The sequence below is a fragment of the Oncorhynchus mykiss genome, chromosome 15 (assembly GCF_057628025.1).
Source record: "Oncorhynchus mykiss isolate SJ-2025 chromosome 15, ASM5762802v1, whole genome shotgun sequence".
Lineage (NCBI taxonomy): Eukaryota > Metazoa > Chordata > Actinopteri > Salmoniformes > Salmonidae > Oncorhynchus > Oncorhynchus mykiss.
The window spans coordinates 73492501-73515084 of NC_143036.1; the positions used below are offsets into that span (position 1 = coordinate 73492501).

General features: G+C 42.2%; 1 protein-coding gene across 16 annotated transcripts in view; it reads right to left on the bottom strand.

Annotated features, from left to right (window-relative positions):
- Window positions 1–22584, bottom strand: part of LOC110500989 (neuronal cell adhesion molecule) — a 135947-nt gene that overhangs the window by 611 nt on the left and 112752 nt on the right. For 4 of the 16 annotated variants that reach the window (XM_090199179.1, XM_090199171.1, XM_090199177.1 and 1 more), the window contains 14 exons: window positions 21988–22135; window positions 19605–19729; window positions 18912–18941; window positions 18336–18437; window positions 17074–17271; window positions 14773–14843; window positions 14399–14624; window positions 14013–14128; window positions 13569–13773; window positions 12992–13114; window positions 12620–12796; window positions 7370–7504; window positions 7023–7101; window positions 1–1257 (listed from right to left, as the gene is read on the bottom strand). The exon at window positions 1–1257 is cut by the window's left edge and continues 611 nt beyond it. In XM_090199179.1, coding sequence (XP_090055305.1) covers window positions 1023–1257; window positions 7023–7101; window positions 7370–7504; window positions 12620–12796; window positions 12992–13114; window positions 13569–13773; window positions 14013–14128; window positions 14399–14624; window positions 14773–14843; window positions 17074–17271; window positions 18336–18437; window positions 18912–18941; window positions 19605–19729; window positions 21988–22135 — 1970 coding nt within the window. In that variant the 3' untranslated portion in view covers window positions 1–1022. Of the gene's footprint in view, window positions 1258–7022; window positions 7102–7369; window positions 7505–9063; window positions 9229–9591; window positions 9718–10093; window positions 10160–11841; window positions 11878–12619; window positions 12797–12991; window positions 13115–13568; window positions 13774–14012; window positions 14129–14398; window positions 14625–14772; window positions 14844–17073; window positions 17272–18335; window positions 18438–18911; window positions 18942–19604; window positions 19730–21987; window positions 22136–22584 lie in introns of all 16 variants that reach the window. The other 12 variants (XM_090199183.1, XM_090199176.1, XM_090199181.1 and 9 more) reach the window with 4 other exon arrangements.

Consider the following 22584-nt stretch of genomic DNA (forward strand, 5'->3'; position numbering starts at 1 on the left):
ATCCCTGACCATCCAGTCCATAGATGTGTTCTGCTATTACAGTATACATACAAACACCTCCTGTCTTGCAAAAATAACATGTCACAATAGCATTTAAACTGAGTCACACTTTTCACAGCAATGTCCACAAAGACATTGATGACGCCATAGTTTTTTCCCCGTATTATAACACCAATATAACACTTCTGACAGTAGAAAGGTAAGATGATGAAAGGCATAACCAGTAGTTGAAGGTGTGCACCGCGTCATCACGTACAGTCAGTCAACGTGAGTCTCTGCTCCCACACTAGACACCAGTATGATTCTGTGTGTAATGGTTTAGAATATCATTCATTCCATGCAGTATATTAATCAGAAGCAGATGAATGTATAGAATGGAAGAATGTCTACTGTTGACTGCCATGTTGGGTGATGTGGAGAAAATATATATTCTAATGGATATCATTGTTTGCAAAAAGACAACGATCTATATATGTCATCATATATACGTTTGCAAAAGCTAAAATGGCCCTAACACACACATGCCCTCTCCAGCACTTTGTGGAGCAGTCTGGGTGATGAGAACCAACCCAGTCTGCTCCTGGAATACATTCCTCCACTTCCTGCTTGTCAGTGTTGCCTTCTCCTCCATCCTCCATCTCTCTCTGTCTGTTTCTGGGCTCCTACAACCCTCCTACTTTTTCAAATGGTTCTAAGGTTCTTCTTCTCATGTCTGTTCTGGTTGGTTAGTTGTTTCTCCCATCGTGTGATAGTGAGGGTGGTGAGAGTAGCCACAGTGTGATGGGGGGGTGGGGAGTTGGCGGGCAGGAGGGGCAGGCTGTGGAGAGATGACAGGGTGTGACAGAAGTAGCCATGGTGATGGGTGGCCACAGTGACAGGTCACCACGGTGATGAGTCTCCATGGTGACACGTCCTTATGGTGGCAGGTCTCCATGGTGACAGGTCAGGTCACCATAGTGACGGTTTCCATGGCAGCCAGTCGTCATGGCATCGCCATCGGCTAGCGGTGACTGTCTCTCTACCTAGACGAAGGAGTTCATAGCGTTGACCGGCGAGGGGGCCTCGGAGCTCTCGTTGCCCTCATGCGTGTCTTTCTCCTTCTTGCCGCTGTACTGGCCGATGAAGGATCCATCCTCGTTGAACTGCCCATCCCCTCCCTCGCCGTAGTCCACCAGGCTGTCATCACTGTCGTCCCTCTTCACCGTTCCGTTGGACGGCGTCCGGCTGCCCTTCAGAGGCTTGTGGTCCTCCGTGTCACTAAGGGTTAGGAGGGAGAGGCAGAGAAACGGTTTACTTTAGGTCAGATAGTGGTGGCTAAGTTTGGTCCTGGAGAGATACAGGGGGTGCAGGGTTTTGTTCCAGCCTGGCATTGATGCACCTAATTCACCTGACCAAGGTCTTGTTTAGGATGTGTTCAAGCTTGGCTGGAGCAAAAGCCTGGAACACCTAGATCTGCGGGACTGGACTTGGTGACGAATACTTTGACATGATTCCATTTCAATCAATAAGGCGTGCTTCTCAACATAACGCACATACTAGGCAGACATCAGACCATGTGCTATCCATTAAATCTACATGCATTAAAGACTCAGAGGGATTCAACTAACAGATCTGTCCAAAATGCACAGGGGTCTTAATGGTCTGGAGTCGAGGGGCTGAGTCGTACAAAAACCCTTTTATTGAAATTACAAACTGATTCTGGTGGATCAATCTACCAGTAGAAGTGCAGCAGGCTATATCCTGTTCAACATTAACACTATATCCTGTTCAACATTAACACTATATCCTGTTCAACATTAACACTATATCCTGTTCAACATTAACACTATATCCTGTTCAACATTAACACTATATCCTGTTCAACATTAACACTATATCCTGTTCAACATTAACACTATATCCTGTTCAACATTAACACTATATCCTGTTCCACATTAACACTATATCCTGTTCAACATTAACACTATATCCTGTTCAACATTAACACTATATCCTGTTCAACATTAACACTATATCCTGTTCCACATTAACACTATATCCTGTTCAACATTAACACTATATCCTGTTCAACATTAACACTATATCCTGTTCAACATTAACACTATATCCTGTTCAACATTACCACCACGGTGACACGATATCCTGTTCAACATTAACACTATATCCTGTTCAACATTAACACTATATCCTGTTCAACATTAACACTATATCCTGTTCAACATTACCACCACGGTGACACTATATCCTGTTCAACATTAACACTATATCCTGTTCAACATTAACACTATATCCTGTTCAACATTAACACTATATCCTGTTCAACATTAACACTATATCCTGTTCAACATTAACACTATATCCTGATCAACATTAACACTATATCCTGTTCAACATTAACACTATATCCTGTTCAACATTAACACTATATCCTGTTCAACATTAACACTATATCCTGTTCCACATTAACACTATATCCTGTTCCACATTAACACTATATCCTGTTCCACATTAACACTATATCCTGTTCAACATTAACACTATATCCTGTTCCACATTAACACTATATCCTGTTCCACATTAACACTATATCCTGTTCAACATTAACACTATATCCTGTTCCACATTAACACTATATCCTGTTCAACATTAACACTATATCCTGTTCCACATTAACACTATATCCTGTTCCACATTAACACTATATCCTGTTCAACATTAACACTATATCCTGTTCCACATTAACACTATATCCTGTTCAACATTAACACTATATCCTGTTCAACATTAACACTATATCCTGTTCCACATTAACACTATATCCTGTTCAACATTAACACTATATCCTGTTCAACATTAACACTATATCCTGTTCAACATTAACACTATATCCTGTTCAACATTAACACTATATCCTGTTCCACATTAACACTATATCCTGTTCCACATTAACACTATATCCTGTTCAACATTAACACTATATCCTGTTCAACATTAACACTATATCCTGTTCAACATTAACACTATATCCTGTTCAACATTAACACCACAGTGACACTATATCCTGTTCAACATTAACACTATATCCTGTTCAACATTAACACTATATCCTGTTCAACATTAACACTATATCCTGTTCAACATTAACACTATATCCTGTTCAACATTAACACTATATCCTGTTCAACATTAACACTATATCCTGTTCAACATTAACACTATATCCTGTTCCACATTAACACTATATCCTGTTCAACATTAACACTATATCCTGTTCAACATTAACACTATATCCTGTTCAACATTAACACTATATCCTGTTCCACATTAACACTATATCCTGTTCAACATTAACACTATATCCTGTTCAACATTAACACTATATCCTGTTCAACATTAACACTATATCCTGTTCAACATTAACACTATATCCTGTTCCACATTAACACTATATCCTGTTCCACATTAACACTATATCCTGTTCAACATTAACACTATATCCTGTTCAACATTAACACTATATCCTGTTCAACATTAACACCACAGTGACACTATATCCTGTTCAACATTAACACTATATCCTGTTCAACATTAACACTATATCCTGTTCCACATTAACACTATATCCTGTTCCACATTAACACTATATCCTGTTCCACATTAACACTATATCCTGTTCAACATTAACACTATATCCTGTTCAACATTAACACTATATCCTGTTCAACATTAACACTATATCCTGTTCCACATTAACACTATATCCTGTTCAACATTAACACTATATCCTGTTCCAAATTAACACTATATCCTGTTCCAAATTAACACTATATCCTGTTCCAATTTAACACTATATCCTGTTCCACATTAACACTATATCCTGTTCCACATTAACACTATATCCTGTTCCACATTAACACTATATCCTGTTCCACATTAACACTATATCCTGTTCCACATTAACACTATATCCTGTTCCACATTAACACTATATCCTGTTCCACATTAACACTATATCCTGCTCAACATTAACACTATATCCTGTTCCACATTAACACTATATCCTGTTCAACATTAACACTACGGTGACACTATATCCTGGTCAACATTAACACCACGGTGACACTATATCCTGTTCAACATTAACACCATGGTGACACTATATCCTGTTCAACATTAGCACCACGGTGACACTATATCCTGTTCAACATTAACACCACGATGACAATATAACCTGTTCAACATTAACACCACAGTGACACTATATCCTGGTCAACATTAACACTATATCCTGTTCAACATTAACACCACAGTGACACTATATCTATACTATACAATGGCACAACTCATAAATACACCCGAATGTTGACATTTTTCTACCCAAAAGGAATCATTGAAAGCAACTGAAAATGAAGCCAAACAGGATATGCAGTCAAATAGTAGCTTCTGATGTTAGTGACTGTTAGTGTTATAGAACCGGATTACAATCAGGTGCTGGCCAACAAACAGGTGAGTTAAACTGACACGGTATAATCTGTGCTGGGTTCGACAAGGCCCAGCTGTCTCCTTTAGTATCAGTTTAGACACACACACAGACCTGTATCAGACGGTGTGTGTGTTGCATGCCAGGCTTGCTGTATGCTCATAGCATAATGCTGACCCTCTTACCTTTCCAGGGACCTACATCCCAAAGACAGAGAACAATGGAGGAACACATGAAGAGTGGTGGATGAGAAAATACATTCTGCTATGTGCTTTATTACAGTAGCAGCCTGATATCAAACAGTCAACCCATGTTTTACAGTAGCAGCCTGATATCAAACAGTCAACCCATGTGTTACAGTAGCAGCCTGATATCAAACAGTCAACCCATGTATTACAGTAGCAGCCTGATATCAAACAGTCAACCCATGTATTACAGTAGCAGCCTGATATCAAACAGTCAACCCATGTATTACAGTAGCAGCCTGATATCAAACAGTCAACCCATGTATTACAGTAGCAGCCTGATATCAAACAGTCAACCCATGTATTACAGTAGCAGCCTGATATCAAACAGTCAACCCATGTATTACAGTGGCAGCCTGATTTCAAACAGTCAACCCATGTGTTACAGTAGCAGCCTGATATCAAACAGTCAACCCATGTATTACAGTAGCAGCCTGATATCAAACAGTCAACCCATGTATTACAGTAGCAGCCTGATATCAAACAGTCAACCCATGTATTACAGTAGCAGCCTGATTTCAAACAGTCAACCCATGTATTACAGTAGCAGCCTGATATCAAACAGTCAACCCATGTATTACAGTGGCAGCCTGATATCAGTCAACACGTTTGAAGCGCCACAATTATTATTACTGTACTAACTTAAAACTAAAAACCCAAAAAGATTTGGCACACAAAGTATGATGATGATATCACAAGATGCAGATTGAGACACTTTCAGCAGCAAAGCTTGATACAACTTTTCATCAATGATAGCATGACAGCTGTTTTTAATGTTACATTAAAATACATACTATTTGCACACACACACACTAATGTATAAAAGTTGCTTTGATTTATTATGAAATCATATGTGTAAAGTACAGTATTTACAGTGTTAATTAAACACAGAGGTGTATATTCTGTCTTGTTAATTAAACACAGAGGTGTAGATTCTGTCTTGTTAATTAAAAACAGACAGGTGTAGATTCTGTCTTGTTAATTAAACACAGAGAGGTGTAGATTCTGTCTTGTTAATTAAACACAGAGAGGTGTAGATTCTGTCTTGTTAATTAAAAACAGACAGGTGTAGATTCTGTCTAGTTAATTAAAAACAGACAGGTGTAGATTCTGTCTTGTTAATTAATCACAGAGAGGTGTAGATTCTGTCTTGTTAATTAAACACAGAGGTATAGATTCTGTCTTGTTAATTAATCACAGAGAGGTGTAGATTCTGTCTTGTTAATTAAAAACAGACAGGTGTAGATTCTGTCTTGTTAATTAATCACAGAGAGGTGTAGATTCTGTCTTGTTAATTAAAAACAGACAGGTGTAGATTCTGTCTTGTTAATTAAAAACAGACAGGTGTAAATTCTGTCTTGTTAATTAAACACAGAGAGGTGTAGATTCTGTCTTGTTAATTAAACACAGAGAGGTGTAGATTCTGTCTTGTTAATTAAACACAGACAGGTGTAGATTCTGTCTTGTTAATTAAACACAGAGAGGTGTAGATTCTGTCTTGTTAATTAAACACAGAGCGGTGTAGATTCTGTCTTGTTAATTAAACACAGATAGGTGTAGATTCTGTCTTGTTAATTAAAAACAGACAGGTGTAGATTCTGTCTTGTTAATTAAAAACAGACAGGTGTAGATTCTGTCTTGTTAATTAAACACAGAGAGGTGTAGATTCTGTCTTGTTAATTAAACACAGAGAGGTGTAGATTCTGTCTTGTTAATTAAACACAGACAGGTGTAGATTCTGTCTTGTTAATTAAACACAGAGAGGTGTAGATTCTGTCTTGTTAATTAAACACAGAGAAGTGTAGATTCTGTCTTGTTAATTAAACACAGACAGGTGTAGATTCTGTCTAGTTAATTAAACACAGAGAGGTGTAGATTCTGTCTTGTTAATTAAAAACAGACAGGTGTAGATTCTGTCTTGTTAATTAAAAACAGACAGGTGTAGATTCTGTCTTGTTAATTAAAAACAGACAGGTGTAGATTCTGTCTTGTTAATTAAACACAGAGAGGTGTAGATTCTGTCTTGTTAATTAAAAACAGACAGGTGTAGATTCTGTCTTGTTAATTAAAAACAGACAGGTGTAGATTCTGTCTTGTTAATTAAACACAGAGAGGTGTAGATTCTGTCTTGCCTCGAGGGAGTCAGGAAGGGAGAGTTTCCTTGTTCCTTGGTAAAATGTTCTACACATCCAAACATGTCAATCAGAACAACATGTCAATCAGAACAACATGGAACAAGTACAGTAGTCTTCAAGGGGAATGTGTGTGTGTGTGTTGTGTTCCAGAGTCTCTCTCACCTGTACTCTCCAAACGTCCCATCATCATCCTTCATAGGCTGGATCTCTGGGTCTTGATGAGCATCCTCTTTTTCTTTCACTGTGGATAGAATACACATCATTGTTGCTGAATGTCTAGGGTGTGTGTGTGTGTGTGTGTGTGTGTGTGTGTGTGTGTGTGTGTGTGTATGTGTATGTGTGTGTGTGTGTGTGTGTGTGTGTGTGTGTGTGTGTGTGTGTGTGTGTGTGTGTGTCTGTGTGTGTGTGTGTGTGTGTGTGTGTATGTGTATGTGTGTGTGTGTGTGTGTGTGTGTGTGTGTGTGTGTATGTGTATGTGTGTGTGTGTGTGTGTGTGTGTGTGTGTGTACCTGGGTATTTCCCTCCCTTGTTCCTCTTGATGAAGCAGATGATGAGAAGGACGAGGATGAGGAGAGCGATGGCACACATCAGCCCTATGAACCAACCCTGAGTGGCTAGGTCTACCTGGTCGCTTTTCATTGCTTCTGACACACACAGACACATACGCACACACACGCACACGCACACACATACGCACACACACACACACACACACACACACACACACACACACACACACACACACACACACACACACACACACACACACAGGAAGAAGAAAAGGGAAAAGGTTGTCAGAGTCCTGTTGAAAGGGGAACATTTGACGGCAGAGTGGTGCAGGCAAGGACCTGTATAAATCACGGTTAAATTAAATTAAGAACAGGGAGGGAATTTCCCAAAAATTGTTTAAGGGTGAAAAAAATGTATTCCATTTTTCTATATGAAGGCATGCAACGACAACGACCCTCTACTGAACATACAGTGTGTTTCACTCAACTTTCACTGCACACAAACTGAAAACAGACAGGATTCCTAAAATGAACTAGGGACATCATGAGGCATGCTTCAAACCTCGCTCTTACCATGCTGTTATACTAGCTACACCACAGACTTGAACAGGTCTGATGGAGATCTGACCATGCTGTTACACTAGCTACACCACAGACTTTAACAGGTCAGACTGATGGAGATCTGACCATGCTGTTACACTAGCTACACCACAGACTTTAACAGGTCTGATGGAGATCTGACCATGCTGTTACACTAGCTACACCACAGACTTTAACAGGTCAGACTGATGGAGATCTTACCATGCTGTTACACTAGCTACACCACAGACTTTAACAGGTCAGACTGATGGAGATCTTACCATGCTGTTACACTAGCTACACCACAGACTTGAACAGGTCTGATGGAGATCTGACCATGCTGTTACACTAGCTACACCACAGACTTTAACAGGTCAGACTGATGGAGATCTGACCATGCTGTTACACTAGCTACACCACAGACTTTAACAGGTCAGACTGATGGAGATCTGACCATGCTGTCACACTAGCTACACCACCGACTTTAACAGGTCAGACTGATGGAGATCTGACCATGCTGTTACACTAGCTACACCACAAACTTTAACAGGTCAGACTGATGGAGATCTTACCATGCTGTTACACTAGCTACACCACAGACTTTAACAGGTCAGACTGATGGAGATCTTACCATGCTGTTACACTAGCTACACCACAGACTTTAACAGGTCAGACTGATGGAGATCTTACCATGCTGTTACACTAGCTACACCACAGACTTGAACAGGTCTGATGGAGATCTTACCATGCTGTTACACTAGCTACACCACAGACTTTAACAGGTCAGACTGATGGAGATCTGACCATGCTGTTACACTAGCTACACCACAGACTTGAACAGGTCTGATGGAGATCGTATCATGGGAAGAGGGTATGGAAGGAGGATGCAGGAGGATGAAGGAGGATGCAGGCAACTACAAGGAACAATCATCTACCGTACATCAGGATTGGGGTCAATTCCAGTTCAATTCAGTCACTTCCAATTCATTGAAAAGCAATGAGGAAATAGAATTGTAAGTGGAACAGTTAACGTCCCGAATGGACTAATATTGAAATGGAATTGTCCCCAACCCTGCAGTACACCGAGGCAGAGCGCTCTGGACATGCTGCCTCACCTGGCAGCGTTATCACTAGCTCCTCTGTACTGTGTATGGTAGCCTCAGAGTGATCTTTAACTACCAGCCGAACCCTATAGGACGTCCCCGGCTTTAAGCCCTTTATCAGATAGGTCTGAGACCCGCTACTGCCGTTTACACACTCTTTTGTCCAGTCTTCTTTACCTGGAGGGAATGGAGGCGTTGGGGAGAAAGTCAAAATAGAGAGAAGGAAGGTATGTATTGAAAAAGGCAAGTATTTGTGTGGATGATATGACGTATATGCACTGAAAAACGTTTTATTGCTGAAAACCTTTGAGGTAAACATGCCACTTCCTCATTCTATGAGGTATGTTAACAGTGGGTTTGTAAAATCATGTTTATGGGAATTGATGATCCAGGTTTTGGAATAAATTAACAATGATACTTTAACCGTATTAAGGTTATATGCTTGACAGGCAGTTTATATGCTTAACTGTGTGTTTATATACATGCAATTTGCTTTGTGATGCGATGAGACGATATTGTATAGAAGTAGGAATAGCTTACTGTTTTCTACAATATACTCCACATACACATTCTTATCTGGTCCAAAGTATTCCCAACTTATCACTGCTCCCTCCTCTCCCACCACAGAGGAGTTTACATTGGTGAACGCCGGGCCTATCGGACGCACTGGTCACACAGGGAAGAACATACAGGACAGTTGTTGAGCTACACAAGTTGGAACCGTAGCCAGTAACATACAAGTCTCAGAGATATAGGACGTTACAGACGGTCACGGAGGAAGGAACTTAGACTCAAATACAAACTGTAGACTTTGTAATCTAATAATGTTCTATTTTCCAGAAAATGAGTCACACCTATAACTAAATATCGACAGGTATTCTGCCTTTCCTGCATTTCCCACCATATTTACCTGAGAACTAATCATTTGTCATATGCAAGCTAGACACAGGACACACAACTGTCCTAAACGATGAGTTAACATGTTCCTCTTTAGAGATCTTATGGAGAGAGAGGTAAGGGACTCAGGGAATGGCTGTAGTACCCTTGTGAAACGGGGGGCGCAGAGACTGAGTGATGGGAGAGATTGGAAGATGGGGTTCTGTGTAGCCTGAAACAACAACACCACAGATAAGAGTAAGACAGCACAGACAGCACAGACAGCACAGGCACCACAGGCACCACAGACACCACAGGCACCACCACCACAAGGGCAGACAAACAAATAGTACCACAATACTATAGAGTTATTATATTAGTTATAGTAGTTAGAGGTAGAGTAGTTAACAGCATGAAGACTGTCCAATGGTACAGCATCATGTAGGACAGGTAGTTATAGTAGTTATATTAGTTATAGTAGTTAACATCATACAGGACAGGTAGTTATAGTAGTTAACATCATATAGGACAGGTAGTTATAGTAGTTAACATCATACAGGAGAGGTAGTTATAGTAGTTATAGTAGTTCACATCATACAGGATGGTTTAATAAAACACATGGTACAGTGATGGAATGAATTCATGAGCAAGGGCAAGGAAAGAGGAAGAAAGACAGCAAATGAAAGACATGAGTAGCCTACAACATTGCTATTCATCCATTTAGGTATTTTAAGGTGAATTGGACACAAGGGTTGGTGCTTGCGGATGCAATGAAAGCAGTAATAGGCTGATTTCTTTACTTTACCACTTAGAATGAGGAAATGCATTGGCGGCATGCATTCTAAGCAGTATTCTAGACTGGCTATTGGAACGTAGCATTAGAGTGAACATCTACTCCCACAGTAGCTAACATAGAGCATTATGGGTACTGTAGTACATCATGCTACAGCTCACTGATGATGGAGGAAGGCACATGCAGACAGATCTACAGTAGCTATCTATCAGGGTCTAGTAACTGGTAGAACATGCAGACAGATCTACAGTAGCTATCTATCAGGATCTAGTTTCTCTACCTAGTAGAACATGCAGACAGATCTATAGTAGATATCTATCAGGGTCTAGTAACTGGTAGAACATGCAGACAGATCTACAGTAGCTATCTATCAGGATCTAGTTTCTCTACCTAGTAGAACATGCAGACAGATCTACAGTAGATATCTATCAGGGTCTAGTAACTGGTAGAACATGCAGACAGATCTACAGTAGCTATCTATCAGGATCTAGTTTCTCTACCTAGTAGAACATGCAGACAGATCTACAGTAGTTATCTATCAGGATCTAGTAACTGGTAGAACATGCAGACAGATCTACAGTAGCTATCTATCAGGGTCTAGTAACTGGTAGAACATGCAGACAGATCTACAGTAGCTATCTATCAGAGTCTAGTAACTGGTAGAACATGCAGACAGATCTACAGTAGCTATCTATCAGGGTCTAGTAACTGGTAGAACATGCAGACAGATCTACAGTAGCTATCTATCAGAGTCTAGTAACTGGTAGAACATGCAGACAGATCTACAGTAGCTATCTATCAGAGTCTAGTAACTGGTAGAACATGCAGACAGATCTACAGTAGCTATCTATCAGGGTCTAGTTTCTCTACCTAGTAGAACATGCAGACAGATCTACAGTAGCTATCTATCAGGGTCTAGTAACTGGTAGAACATGCAGACAGATCTACAGTAGATATCTATCAGGGTCTAGTAACTGGTAGAACATGCAGACAGATCTACAGTAGCTATCTATCAGGGTCTAGTAACTGGTAGAACATGCAGACAGATCTACAGTAGCTATCTATCAGGGTCTAGTAACTGGTAGAACATGCAGGTGCCTCCGCTGAGAGACTTATTTTACCTTTGAACACATCTACTATGGGTTGCTGAATAAAGGCTTCAGAGAGAAGAGGAGAAAGAGAAAGAGAGGAATAAAGAGAGACAAAGAGAAGAGAAGACAAACACAGGCAGAGGGGATGTAAGTAGGTGAGCAAGGAAAAAGTACAACTAGATCCTACCGTGTTCCCATTTTAAAGACAAAGTCTTTTTTCACCAGGTTCACGCAAAACAGAATGATTCACTACAGGTGGAACAACACGGGGGACAGTTTTACCACACTGGAACACGTCAGAGTCCATGCAACCTGAAACGTGTGTTATCCGCTGAGAAAACAAAGACTCTCACATGGGACGCTGTAGGAAATGTCGGACGCTGCGCTGTAGGAAAAGCTACAAACTGTAAACTGCCACCCACCACTTTTTTTGGTAAACAGCTGAGAGAAATCTGAGAGAAACCACTCTCAAATTCATAGACAGCGGCTTTAGAGTGTTGAGTTTAGACAAATAATAACTTCAACACACCCATAACACTGTACAATTTGCTTTCACTGTACCTAAAGCTCCATAGAGATACATTAGATTACTTGACCAAGATGGCCGTCCTCTAATCACCTTACCGGCATGCCAATGGCCATTCTAGTGTTGTATTTCATTCTAGTGTTGTATTTCATTCTAGTGTTGCCCGTTGGTTTGGCCGGGATAGGCCGTCATTCTAAATGACTTGCATTCTAAACTGACTTGCTTAGTTAAAGAACGGTTGAATAAATAAATCAATAACATGTCATTCTACGTAAAGCTCACCTTCATCCATGATAGTGACAGCCTCCTCTGTGATGGTTGGGCCGGAGCCCTTGATGGTCTTAGCGTTGAAGTAGAACTTATAGCGGGTGCTGTACTTGAGGTCGGCCAGGACTACGGTGGTCTCATTGGCTGGGAACATCATCTCCTCAACGGGACCAAGCTCATTGGAGCTGTTGACTGAGAGAGAGAGAGAGAGAGAGAGAGAGAGAGAGAGAGAGAGAGAGATGCATAAGGATAAAGATATTGAAATACTTCCTTTGATTTCAAACCAATCCAGTGAGGCACACACACATACACACCCAGAAGGGTTGGAAGCCAGGGTCAGCCACAGACGCCACAATAAAAATGCATCAAATTGCTCAGCAGACTAACCTGGCTGGTATTTGAGTGTGTAGCCGGTGAGGCGACCATTGTTGTCCTGTGGAGGACCCCACTCCAGCGTCAGAGAGTCCATGTCGGTGTTCTTTATACGCAAGAAGGAAGGAGGACCAGGGACTAAACACACGCAGATAAACACATGGATACAATGTCATAACGTGTGGATGCAATTATACAAAATGACTTGTGAACTAAAGAAAACCACCATTCATAGGCACAAAACCATACAGTAACGTACAGATAGAACCATTCTAACCCGATATGTTTAGCATTGTTTCCGGCCCATAGTCAGCCCCTTCCAACAGTATAGCACAATGCATGGCTATATGTATACGGTAGTGGTGGCAGGTGGAACTTTAAATGGGGAGGATGGGCTCATAGTAATGGCTGGAGCGGAATGGATGGAAGGGTCTCCAATATATGAAACATCTAGTTTCCATGACTACCATTCCATTTAATCCATTCCATTCATTATTATGAGCCGTCCTCCCCTCACCAGCCTCCTGTGGTATATGGATTAAACACAGAGAATCTACCCAACAACAGTAGGAGTCTGAATGAGGCCCCTCACCTCCCTCTGGGGTCTCAAAGTTGTGGTTGGGGCTGGGGGGCCCCTCTCCCTTGCCGTTGACCACCCTGATGTTCAGTGTATAGAGGCTGTAGGGTTTGAGGCCTGGTAGTCTGCCGTCAGTCCTGTTTCCACTGAAGAGCAACACCTGCTGCTCCTCCTGCTGAGCCTCTGCCTGGTGGAGGCTACGCTCACGCCAGTAGGACACCTGCAGGACCACACACACATCAGACAAACATTCTGGTCTAAATGACCAGGTTCTTCCTGGTTCCATGATGGTCGGATGTCCTACTTATTCCCACCTGACTACAGGAAGATCTGGGCATTTTGGCAAAACAAAAAGAATGTTACCCCTTAACTGTGACACGAACTGATGCATTTAACTACCAATATATTGTGGTGATAATAAATCTTTCTCCACATTGTGAGGATCTCTGTGTACAGTACCTTGTAGCCCTGGAGTCGTCCCCTGACCATGGAGGTGAGGACAGGCTCCCAGTGAACCTCTGCTAGCGTCCCGTTCTGAACCAGCACCTGGACACTCTCTGGGGCTGACATGGGCACTGAGTGACAGACAAAGATTTCAACAGACTATACTCCATACTGGCATCAAATATTTCATGACAACAACCTTCTAATTTGCATTCTAACTAGAAATGATTGGATCTGGATGTTACTGGAACTTATGGTGGCAGTTTTCAGTTTGAAAAAGACCATTCCTCTGTCCATTCACAACCTCCTCATTTACATAGACCTACCCATGTACAGTAGTAGTACTCACAGTCCTCTCTACACACACACACACACACACACACACACACTACAATACTCACCGTCCTCTCCAGAATACCCCACCACCGCCTCAGGCGCTGGTCCGTTTCCGTAGTCGTTCACCGCCTGAACTTTGACCTCGTAGGGTACGAAAGTGGGCGTGCCTGACACCACATACTTGGAGGCGTTAGCCACGGTCTCAGACAACCAGTCCTCCTCCACATCCTTCTGTCTCCAGTTCACCTTGTACTGTAGTCCTGGTCCATTGGACTGGAGGCCTGTCAGCTCCTAAGGCAGAGATATTACAGGAGAAGAGGGGTCTTCACTGGGCTAATAGTGAGATGGTGACACCATGAATAGGGTCAGGAATACTCACTGTAGGCTGCTGAATTAGGACTAATGATACTGGTTATACTTGAGATGGAGCATACCTTACCTTCCATGAGATGACTAAGTTATTATGTTCAGTTCCAACACCATGGACATCTGTTGGATTCACATCTGGAGCTAACAGAATCACAAACAGATCACAGATCAGACCAAACCTCTTGCCTTTTCTACAGTGTACATCAGAACCTTCTTACACTGTAGTCATCCCTACCTCTCACTCTAACACTTCTGACCATCTTATTCTATAGTCATCCCTACCTCTCACTCTAACACTTCTGACCATCTTCCTCTACAGTCATCCCTACCTCTCACTCTAACACTTCTGACCATCTTCCTCTACAGTCATCCCTACCTCTCACTCTAGCACTTCTGACCATCTTACACTATAGTCATCCCTACCTCTCACTCTAACACTTCTGACCATCTTCCTCTATAATCATCCCTACTTCTCACTCTAACACTTCTGACCATCTTCCTCTATAGTCATCCCTACTTCTCACTCTAACACTTCTGACCATCTTCCTCTATAGTCATCCCTACCTCTCACTCTAACACTTCTGACCATCTTACTCTACAGTCGTGGCCAAAAGTTTTGAGAATGACACAAATATTAATTTTCACAAAGTCTGCTGCTTCAGTGTCTTTAGATATTTTTGTCAGATGTTACTATGGAATACTGAAGTATAAATACAAGCATTTCATAAGTGTCAAAGGCTTTTATTGACAATTACATGAAGTTGATGCAAAGAGTCAATATTTGCAGTGTTGACCCTTCTGTTTCAAGACCTCTGCAATCTGCCCTGGCATGCTGTCAATTAATTTCTGGGCCACATCCTGGCTGATAGCAGCCCATTCTTGCATAATCAATGCTTGGAGTTTGTCAGAATTTGTGGGGTTTTGTTTGTCCACCCGCCTCTTGAGGATTGACCACAAGTTCTCAATGGGATTAAGGTCTGGGGAGTTTCCTGGCCATGGACCCAAAAATATTGATGTTTTGTTCCCCGAGCCACTTAGTTATCACTTTGTCTTATGGCAAGGTGCTCCATCATGCTGGAAAAGGCATTGTTCGTCACCAAACTGTTCCTGGATGGTTGGGGGAAGTTGCTCTCAGAGGATGTGTTGGTACCATTCTTTATTATTGGCTGTGTTCTTAGGCAAAATTGTGAGTGAGCCCACTCCCTTGGCTGAGAAGCAACCCCACACATGAATGGTATCAGGATGCTTTACTGTTGGCATGACACAGGACTGATGGTAGTGCTCACCTTGTCTTCTCCGGACAAGCTTTTTTCCGGATGCCCCAAACAATCGGAAAGGGGATTCATCAGAGAAAATGACTTTACCCCAGTCCTCAGCAGTACAATCCTTGTACCTTTTGCAGAATATCAGTCTGTCCCTGATGTTTTTCCTGGAGAGAAGTGGCTTCTTTGCTGCCCTTCTTAACACCAGGCCATCCTCCAAAAGTCTTCTCCTCACTGTGCGTGCAGATGCACTCACACCTGCCTGCTGCACTCACACCTGCCTGCTGCCATTCATGAGCGAGCTCTGTACTGGTGGTGCCCCGATCCTGCAGCTGAATAAACTTTAGGAGATGGTCCTGGCGCTTGCTGGACTTTCTTGGGTGCCCTGAAGCCTTCTTCACAACAATTGAACCGCTCTCCTTGAAGTTCTTGATGATCCGATAAATGGTTGATTTAGGTGCAATCTTACTGGCAGCAATATCCTTGCCTGTGAAGGCCTTTTTGTGCAAAGCAATGATGATGGCACGTGTTTCCTTGCAGGTAACCATGGATGACAGAGGAAGAACAATGATTCCAAGCACCACCCTCCTTTTGAAGCTTCCAGTCTGTTATTCGAACTCAATCAGCATGACAGAGTGATCTCCTTCCTTGTCCTCGTCAACACTCACACCTGTGTTAATGAGAGAATCACTGACATGATGTCAGCTGGTCCTTTTGTGGCAGGTCTGAAATGCAGTGGAAATGTTTTTTGGGGATTCAGTTCATTTGCATGGCAAAGAGGGACTTTGCAATTAATATCATTTCATCTGATCACTCTTCATAACATTCTGGAGTATATGCAAATTACCATCATACAAACTGAGGCAGCAGACTTTGTGAAATGTAATATTTGTGTCATTTTAAAAACTTTTGGCCACGACTGTATAGTCATCCCTACCTCTCACTCTAACACTTCTGATCATCTTACTCTATAGTCATCCCTTCTTCTCAATCTAACACTTCTGACCATCTTCCTCTACAGTCATCCCAACCTCTAACACCTCTACAGTTTTAGAACAGACTATTTGCATTTCTTTGACAATAAAGTAAGATCCACAGTATAGTTTTACCTGCAGGGTTGGTCCTGTACTGTCTGGAGGGCTGGCTGGGCTGGCTGTAGCCCACATGGTTCACGGCCAGAACCCTGAAGGAGTAGTAGGCGTAGGGGGACAGGTCCAGGTGGGCCGTGGTCTTGGTGCCCTCCTCCTCTGTCAGGTTGTGCCACACCCCAGCCTGGTGGAGCAGGTCCTCATACTGGACTAGGAACTCTGGGAGGGGAGACAACATGAAGGAGGGGACAGAACATGGAGGAGGGGTTAGAACATGGAGGAGGGGATAGAACATGGAGGAGTGGTTTGAACATGGAGGAGGGGATAGAACATGGAGGAGGGGTTAGAACATGGAGGAGGGGTTAGAACATGGAGGAGTGGTTAGAACATGGAGGAGGGGATAGAACATGGAGGAGGGGATAGAACATGGAGGAGGGGATAGAACATGGAGGAGGGGATAGAACATGGAGGAGGGGATAGAACATGGAGGAGGGGTTAGAACATGGAGGAGGGGATAGAACATGGAGGAGGGGATAGAACATGGAGGAGGGGATAGAACATGGAGGAGGGGTTAGAACATGGAGGAGGGGTTAGAACATGGAGGAGAACATGGAGGAGTGGTTAGAACATGGAGGAGGGGTTAGAACATGTAGGAGGGGTTAGAACATGGAGGAGGGGTTAGAATATGGAGGAGGGAAATGGATTGGATCTTGGGTTGGTAGTGACCCTGTTGTGTTCATTATATTACAGTACTCTGTTGTGTTCATTATATTACAGCACTCTGTGTGGGACTGTTGTGTTCATTATAATACAGTACTCTGTGTAGGGCTGTTCATTATAATACAGTACTCTGTGTAGGGCTGTTCATTATAATACAGTACTCTGTGTGGGGCTGTTCATTATAATACAGTACTCTGTGTGGGGCTGTTGTGTTCATTATAATACACTACTCTGTGTAGGACTGTTGTGTTCATTATATTACAGTACTATTGTGTTCATTATAATACAGTACTCTGTGTAGGACTGGTGTGTTCTTTATAATACAGTACTCTGTGTGGGGCTTTTGTGTTCATTATAATACAGTACTCTGTGTAGGGCTGTTCATTATAATACAGTACTCTGTGTAGGGCTGTTCATTATAATACAGTACTCTGTGTAGGGCTGTTCATTATAATACAGTACTCTGTGTAGGGCTGTTCATTATAATACAGTACTCTGTGTGGGGCTGTTCATTATAATACAGAACTCTGTGTAGGGCTGTTGTGTTCTTTATAATACAGTACTCTGTGTGGGGCTGTTGTGTTCGTCTCCAGGTATCCACGTGAGCTGGACGCTCCTCTCTCTCTGGTCAGTCAGCTCCAGGTCTGTAGGAGGGTCTGGTTCCTCTGGAGAGGAAAACACAGTGTCAGTACCACTCACTACAACAACAAGGTCACCTGATGCTTTAGGGGGGTGGGAGTCAGCATGCCTTGTTTGATAAACTGAGTAACTGAGCGAGAGTCCGAAATGAGAAGGATCCAACTCCAACACAAAACACAGTAGTCAGATGGACATAGTTACTCCTACTACTAATAATAATAATAATCATAATAATAATAATAATAATAATAATAATCACACTAGTGAATACATCTAATGATGCAGCAGACACTTCAAACACACACAGACTGGTTCTCTCTGGTCACGGACTGTCAATATGCCACTGCAGTAGCATCACAACAGAGCCATAGCATGCTAACCAAACGGACAGGACTGCTACAGTAAGGGTGAAGGTCAGCTCTCACACACTCAGGACTGAGGGAGAGGAGTGGATGAGGAATGATGATGCTAACATGGCCAACAGGGCCAGCGTTGTTTACCGTAGACAATAGCAGGAGTTGGAGTAGCCTCTGAGAGAGCAAGGACAGGAGTCAGATAGGAGTGACAGGTTAGTGACAAAACACAGGTTTCAGAGAGAAGAAGAATAGGACTACACAGCAACAGGAAGCTGATGAAACACTTCCTATAGTCAATCACCAATATTACAAAACTCTAGTACTGGTTATGAAATACTTCCTATAGTCAATCACCAATATTACAAAACTCTAGTATTGGTTATGAAAGACTAGAGTTACTATAGTCAATCACCAATATTACAACACTCTAGTATTGGTTATGAAATACTTCCTATAGTCAATCACCAATATTACAACACTCTAGTACTGGTTATGAAAGACTAGAGTTACTATAGTCAATCACCAATATTACAACACTCTAGTATTGGTTATGAAAGACTGGTGTTCCTATAGTCAATCACCAATATTACAACACTCTATTTTTACAACTCTGTGAGCATTGGATCAGACTACAAAGTATTTAAATAAAGATGTTAACAGACTATTCAGAACATGCACATGCGTGTCTACCACAGAGACGAAACATATCAAATTGTCATAACAGTAACTAGAGGACATAGAACATAGGTAGGTGATAGAACGAGGAAAGGATAGAATGTGTTGTATACCCTAAGATAAGTTAGGTAAACATCATGTGAAGTACAAAGGTAAACCCACCAACGACGGTGAGCATGGCGCTAGCTGAGTCCTGGTCCAGGGTGGTGTTCATGACACAGGTGTAGGTTCCCTCGTCCTCCTCTGTCACTTCGTTGATGGTCAGACTGTCAGTGTCCACCAAGAACCTAACAAAACACCACCACACAGTCAGACAATCATGCTTACAGTAACCTGTGGCGAACTCCAATAGCATCGAATAGTCCCAGATGTTCTGAAAGAGCTGCAAAACCTGGACCCCTACAAATCAAGCTGGGCTAGACAATCTGGACCCTCTCTTTTTAAAATTATCCGCCGCCTTTGTTGCCACCACTATTACTAGAATGTTCAACCTCTCTTTCGTATCGTCCGAGATCCCTAAAGATTGGAAAGCTGCCGCGGTCATCCCCCTCTTCAAAGGGGGTGACACTCTAGACCCAAACTGTTATAGACCTATATCTATCCTACCCTGCCTTTCTAAAGTCTTCAAAAGCCAAGTTAATAAACAGATCACTGACCATTTCGAATCCCACCGTACCTTCTCTGGTGTGCAATCCGGTTTCCGAGCTGGTCACGGGGGCACCTCAGCCACGCTCAAGGTACTAAACGATATCATAACCGCCATCGTTAAAAGACAGTACTGTGCAGCTGTATTCATCGACCTGGCCAAGGCTTTCGACTCTGTCAATCACCGTATTCTTATCGATAGCATTGGTTTCTCAAATGACTGCCTCGCCTGGTTCACAAACTACTTCACAGACAGAGTTCAGTGTGTCAAATCGGAGGGCCTGTTGTCTGGACCTCTGGCAGTCTCTATGGGGGTACCACAGGGTTCAATTCTCGGGTCGACTCTTTTCTCTGTATATATCAACGATGTCGCTCCTGCTGCGGGTGATTCCCTGGTCCACCTCTACGAAGACGACACCATTCTGTATACTTCTGGCCCTTCTTTGGACACTGTGTTAACTAACCTCCAAACAAGCTTCAATTACATACAACACTCCTTCCGTGGCCGCCAGCTGCTCTTAAACGCTAGTAAAACCAAATGCATGCTTTTCAACTGTTCGTTGCCCGCACCCGTCCGCCCGACTAGCATCACTACTCTGGACGGTTCTGACCTAGAATACGTGGACAACTACAAATACCTAGGTGTTTGGCTAGACTGTAAACTCTCCTTCCAGACTCATTTCAAACATCTCCAATCCAAAATCAAATCTAGAATCGGCTTTCTATTTCGCAACAAAGCCTCGTTCACTCACGCCGCCAAACTTACCCTAGTAAAACTGACTATCCTACCGATCCTCGACTACGGCGATGTCATCTACAAAATATCTTCCAATACTCTACTCAGCAAACTGGGTGTAGTCTATCACAGTGTCATCCGTTTTGTTACCAAAGCGCCTTGTACCACCCACCACTACGACCTGTATGCTCTAGTCGGCTGGCCCTCGCTACATATTCGTCGCTAGACCCACTGGCTCCAGGTCATCTATAAGTATATGCTAGGTAAAGCTCCGCCTTATCTCTGCTCACTGGTCACGATAATAACACCCACCCGTAGCACGCGCTCCAGCAGGTATATCTCACTGGTCATCCCCAAAGCCAACACCTCCTTTGGCCGCCTTCCCTTCCAGTTCTCTGCTGCCAATGACTGGAACGAAGTGCAAAAATCGCTGATGTTGGAGACTTACATTTCCCTCACTAACTTTAAACATCACCTATCTGAGCATCTAACAGATCGCTGCAGGTATACATAGTCCATCTGTAAATAGCCCACCCAATCTACCTACCTCATCCCCCATATTGTTTTTATTTACTTTGCTGCTCTTTTGCACACCAGTATCACTACTTACACACCATCATCTGCTCATCATCATCTGCTCATCTATCACTCGTGTTAATTGTAATTACTTTGCTACTATGGCCTATGTTTTGCCTTACCTCCTCATGCCATTTGCACACAATGTATATAGACTTTCTTTTTTTTCTAGTGTGTTATTGACTGTACGCTTGTTTATTCCATGTGTAACTCTGTGTTGTTGTTTCTGTCGCATTGCTTTGCTTTAGCTTGGCCAGGTCGCAGTTGGAAATGGGAACTTGTTCTCAACTAGCTTACCTGGTTAAATAAAGGTGAAAAAAATAATGAAAAAACGAATCCAATCATACATTTACCAAATACATAATTTTTTCAGGCTTTTGCTCCAGCCCTGCTGTAACACACCTAATGTGGGGGATTGAGGAGGGCCTGAGGAGGGCCTGAGGAGCAGTTTGATTAGTAGAATGAGGTGTGTCAGAATCAGGGAGGATGTTATCTCTCCTGGAGTAGGGTTGACCACCACTGGCCTATAGCAGACCCATATCTATAGAGAGAAGGTGTGTGTAGAGGAGGTGGTCTACTCTACAGTACCTCTCGTCGTCAGGCAGCTCTCCGTTGTCTTTGAGCCAGTTCATGGTGGGGATGAGGGTGGGGTCGTGTTTAACTTTACACTCAAACACGGCCTTCCTGTTCCTCTGGACCACCATGTACTCTGGCTGGGCCAGGATCCTCGTCGGCTCTGAAGGACAATACACACATATATAGTTACACTTCATATAAATACCCTCTTAATAATGCATTATAACATCTATAAGTACATTCATAATGCATTATAACATCTATAACTACATTCATAATGCATTATAACATCTATAACTATATTCATAATGCATTGTAACATCTATAACTACATTCATAATGCATTATAACATCTATAACTACATTCATAATGCATTATAACATTTATAACTACATTCATAATGCATTATAAGTGTCTATAACTACATTCATGATGCATTATAAGTGTCTATAACTACATTCATGACGCATTATAAGTGTCTATAACTACATTCATAATGCATTATAACATCTATAACTACATTCAAAATGCATTATAAGTGTCTATAACTACATTCATAATGCATTACAAGTGTCTATAACTACATTCATAATGCATTACAAGTGTCT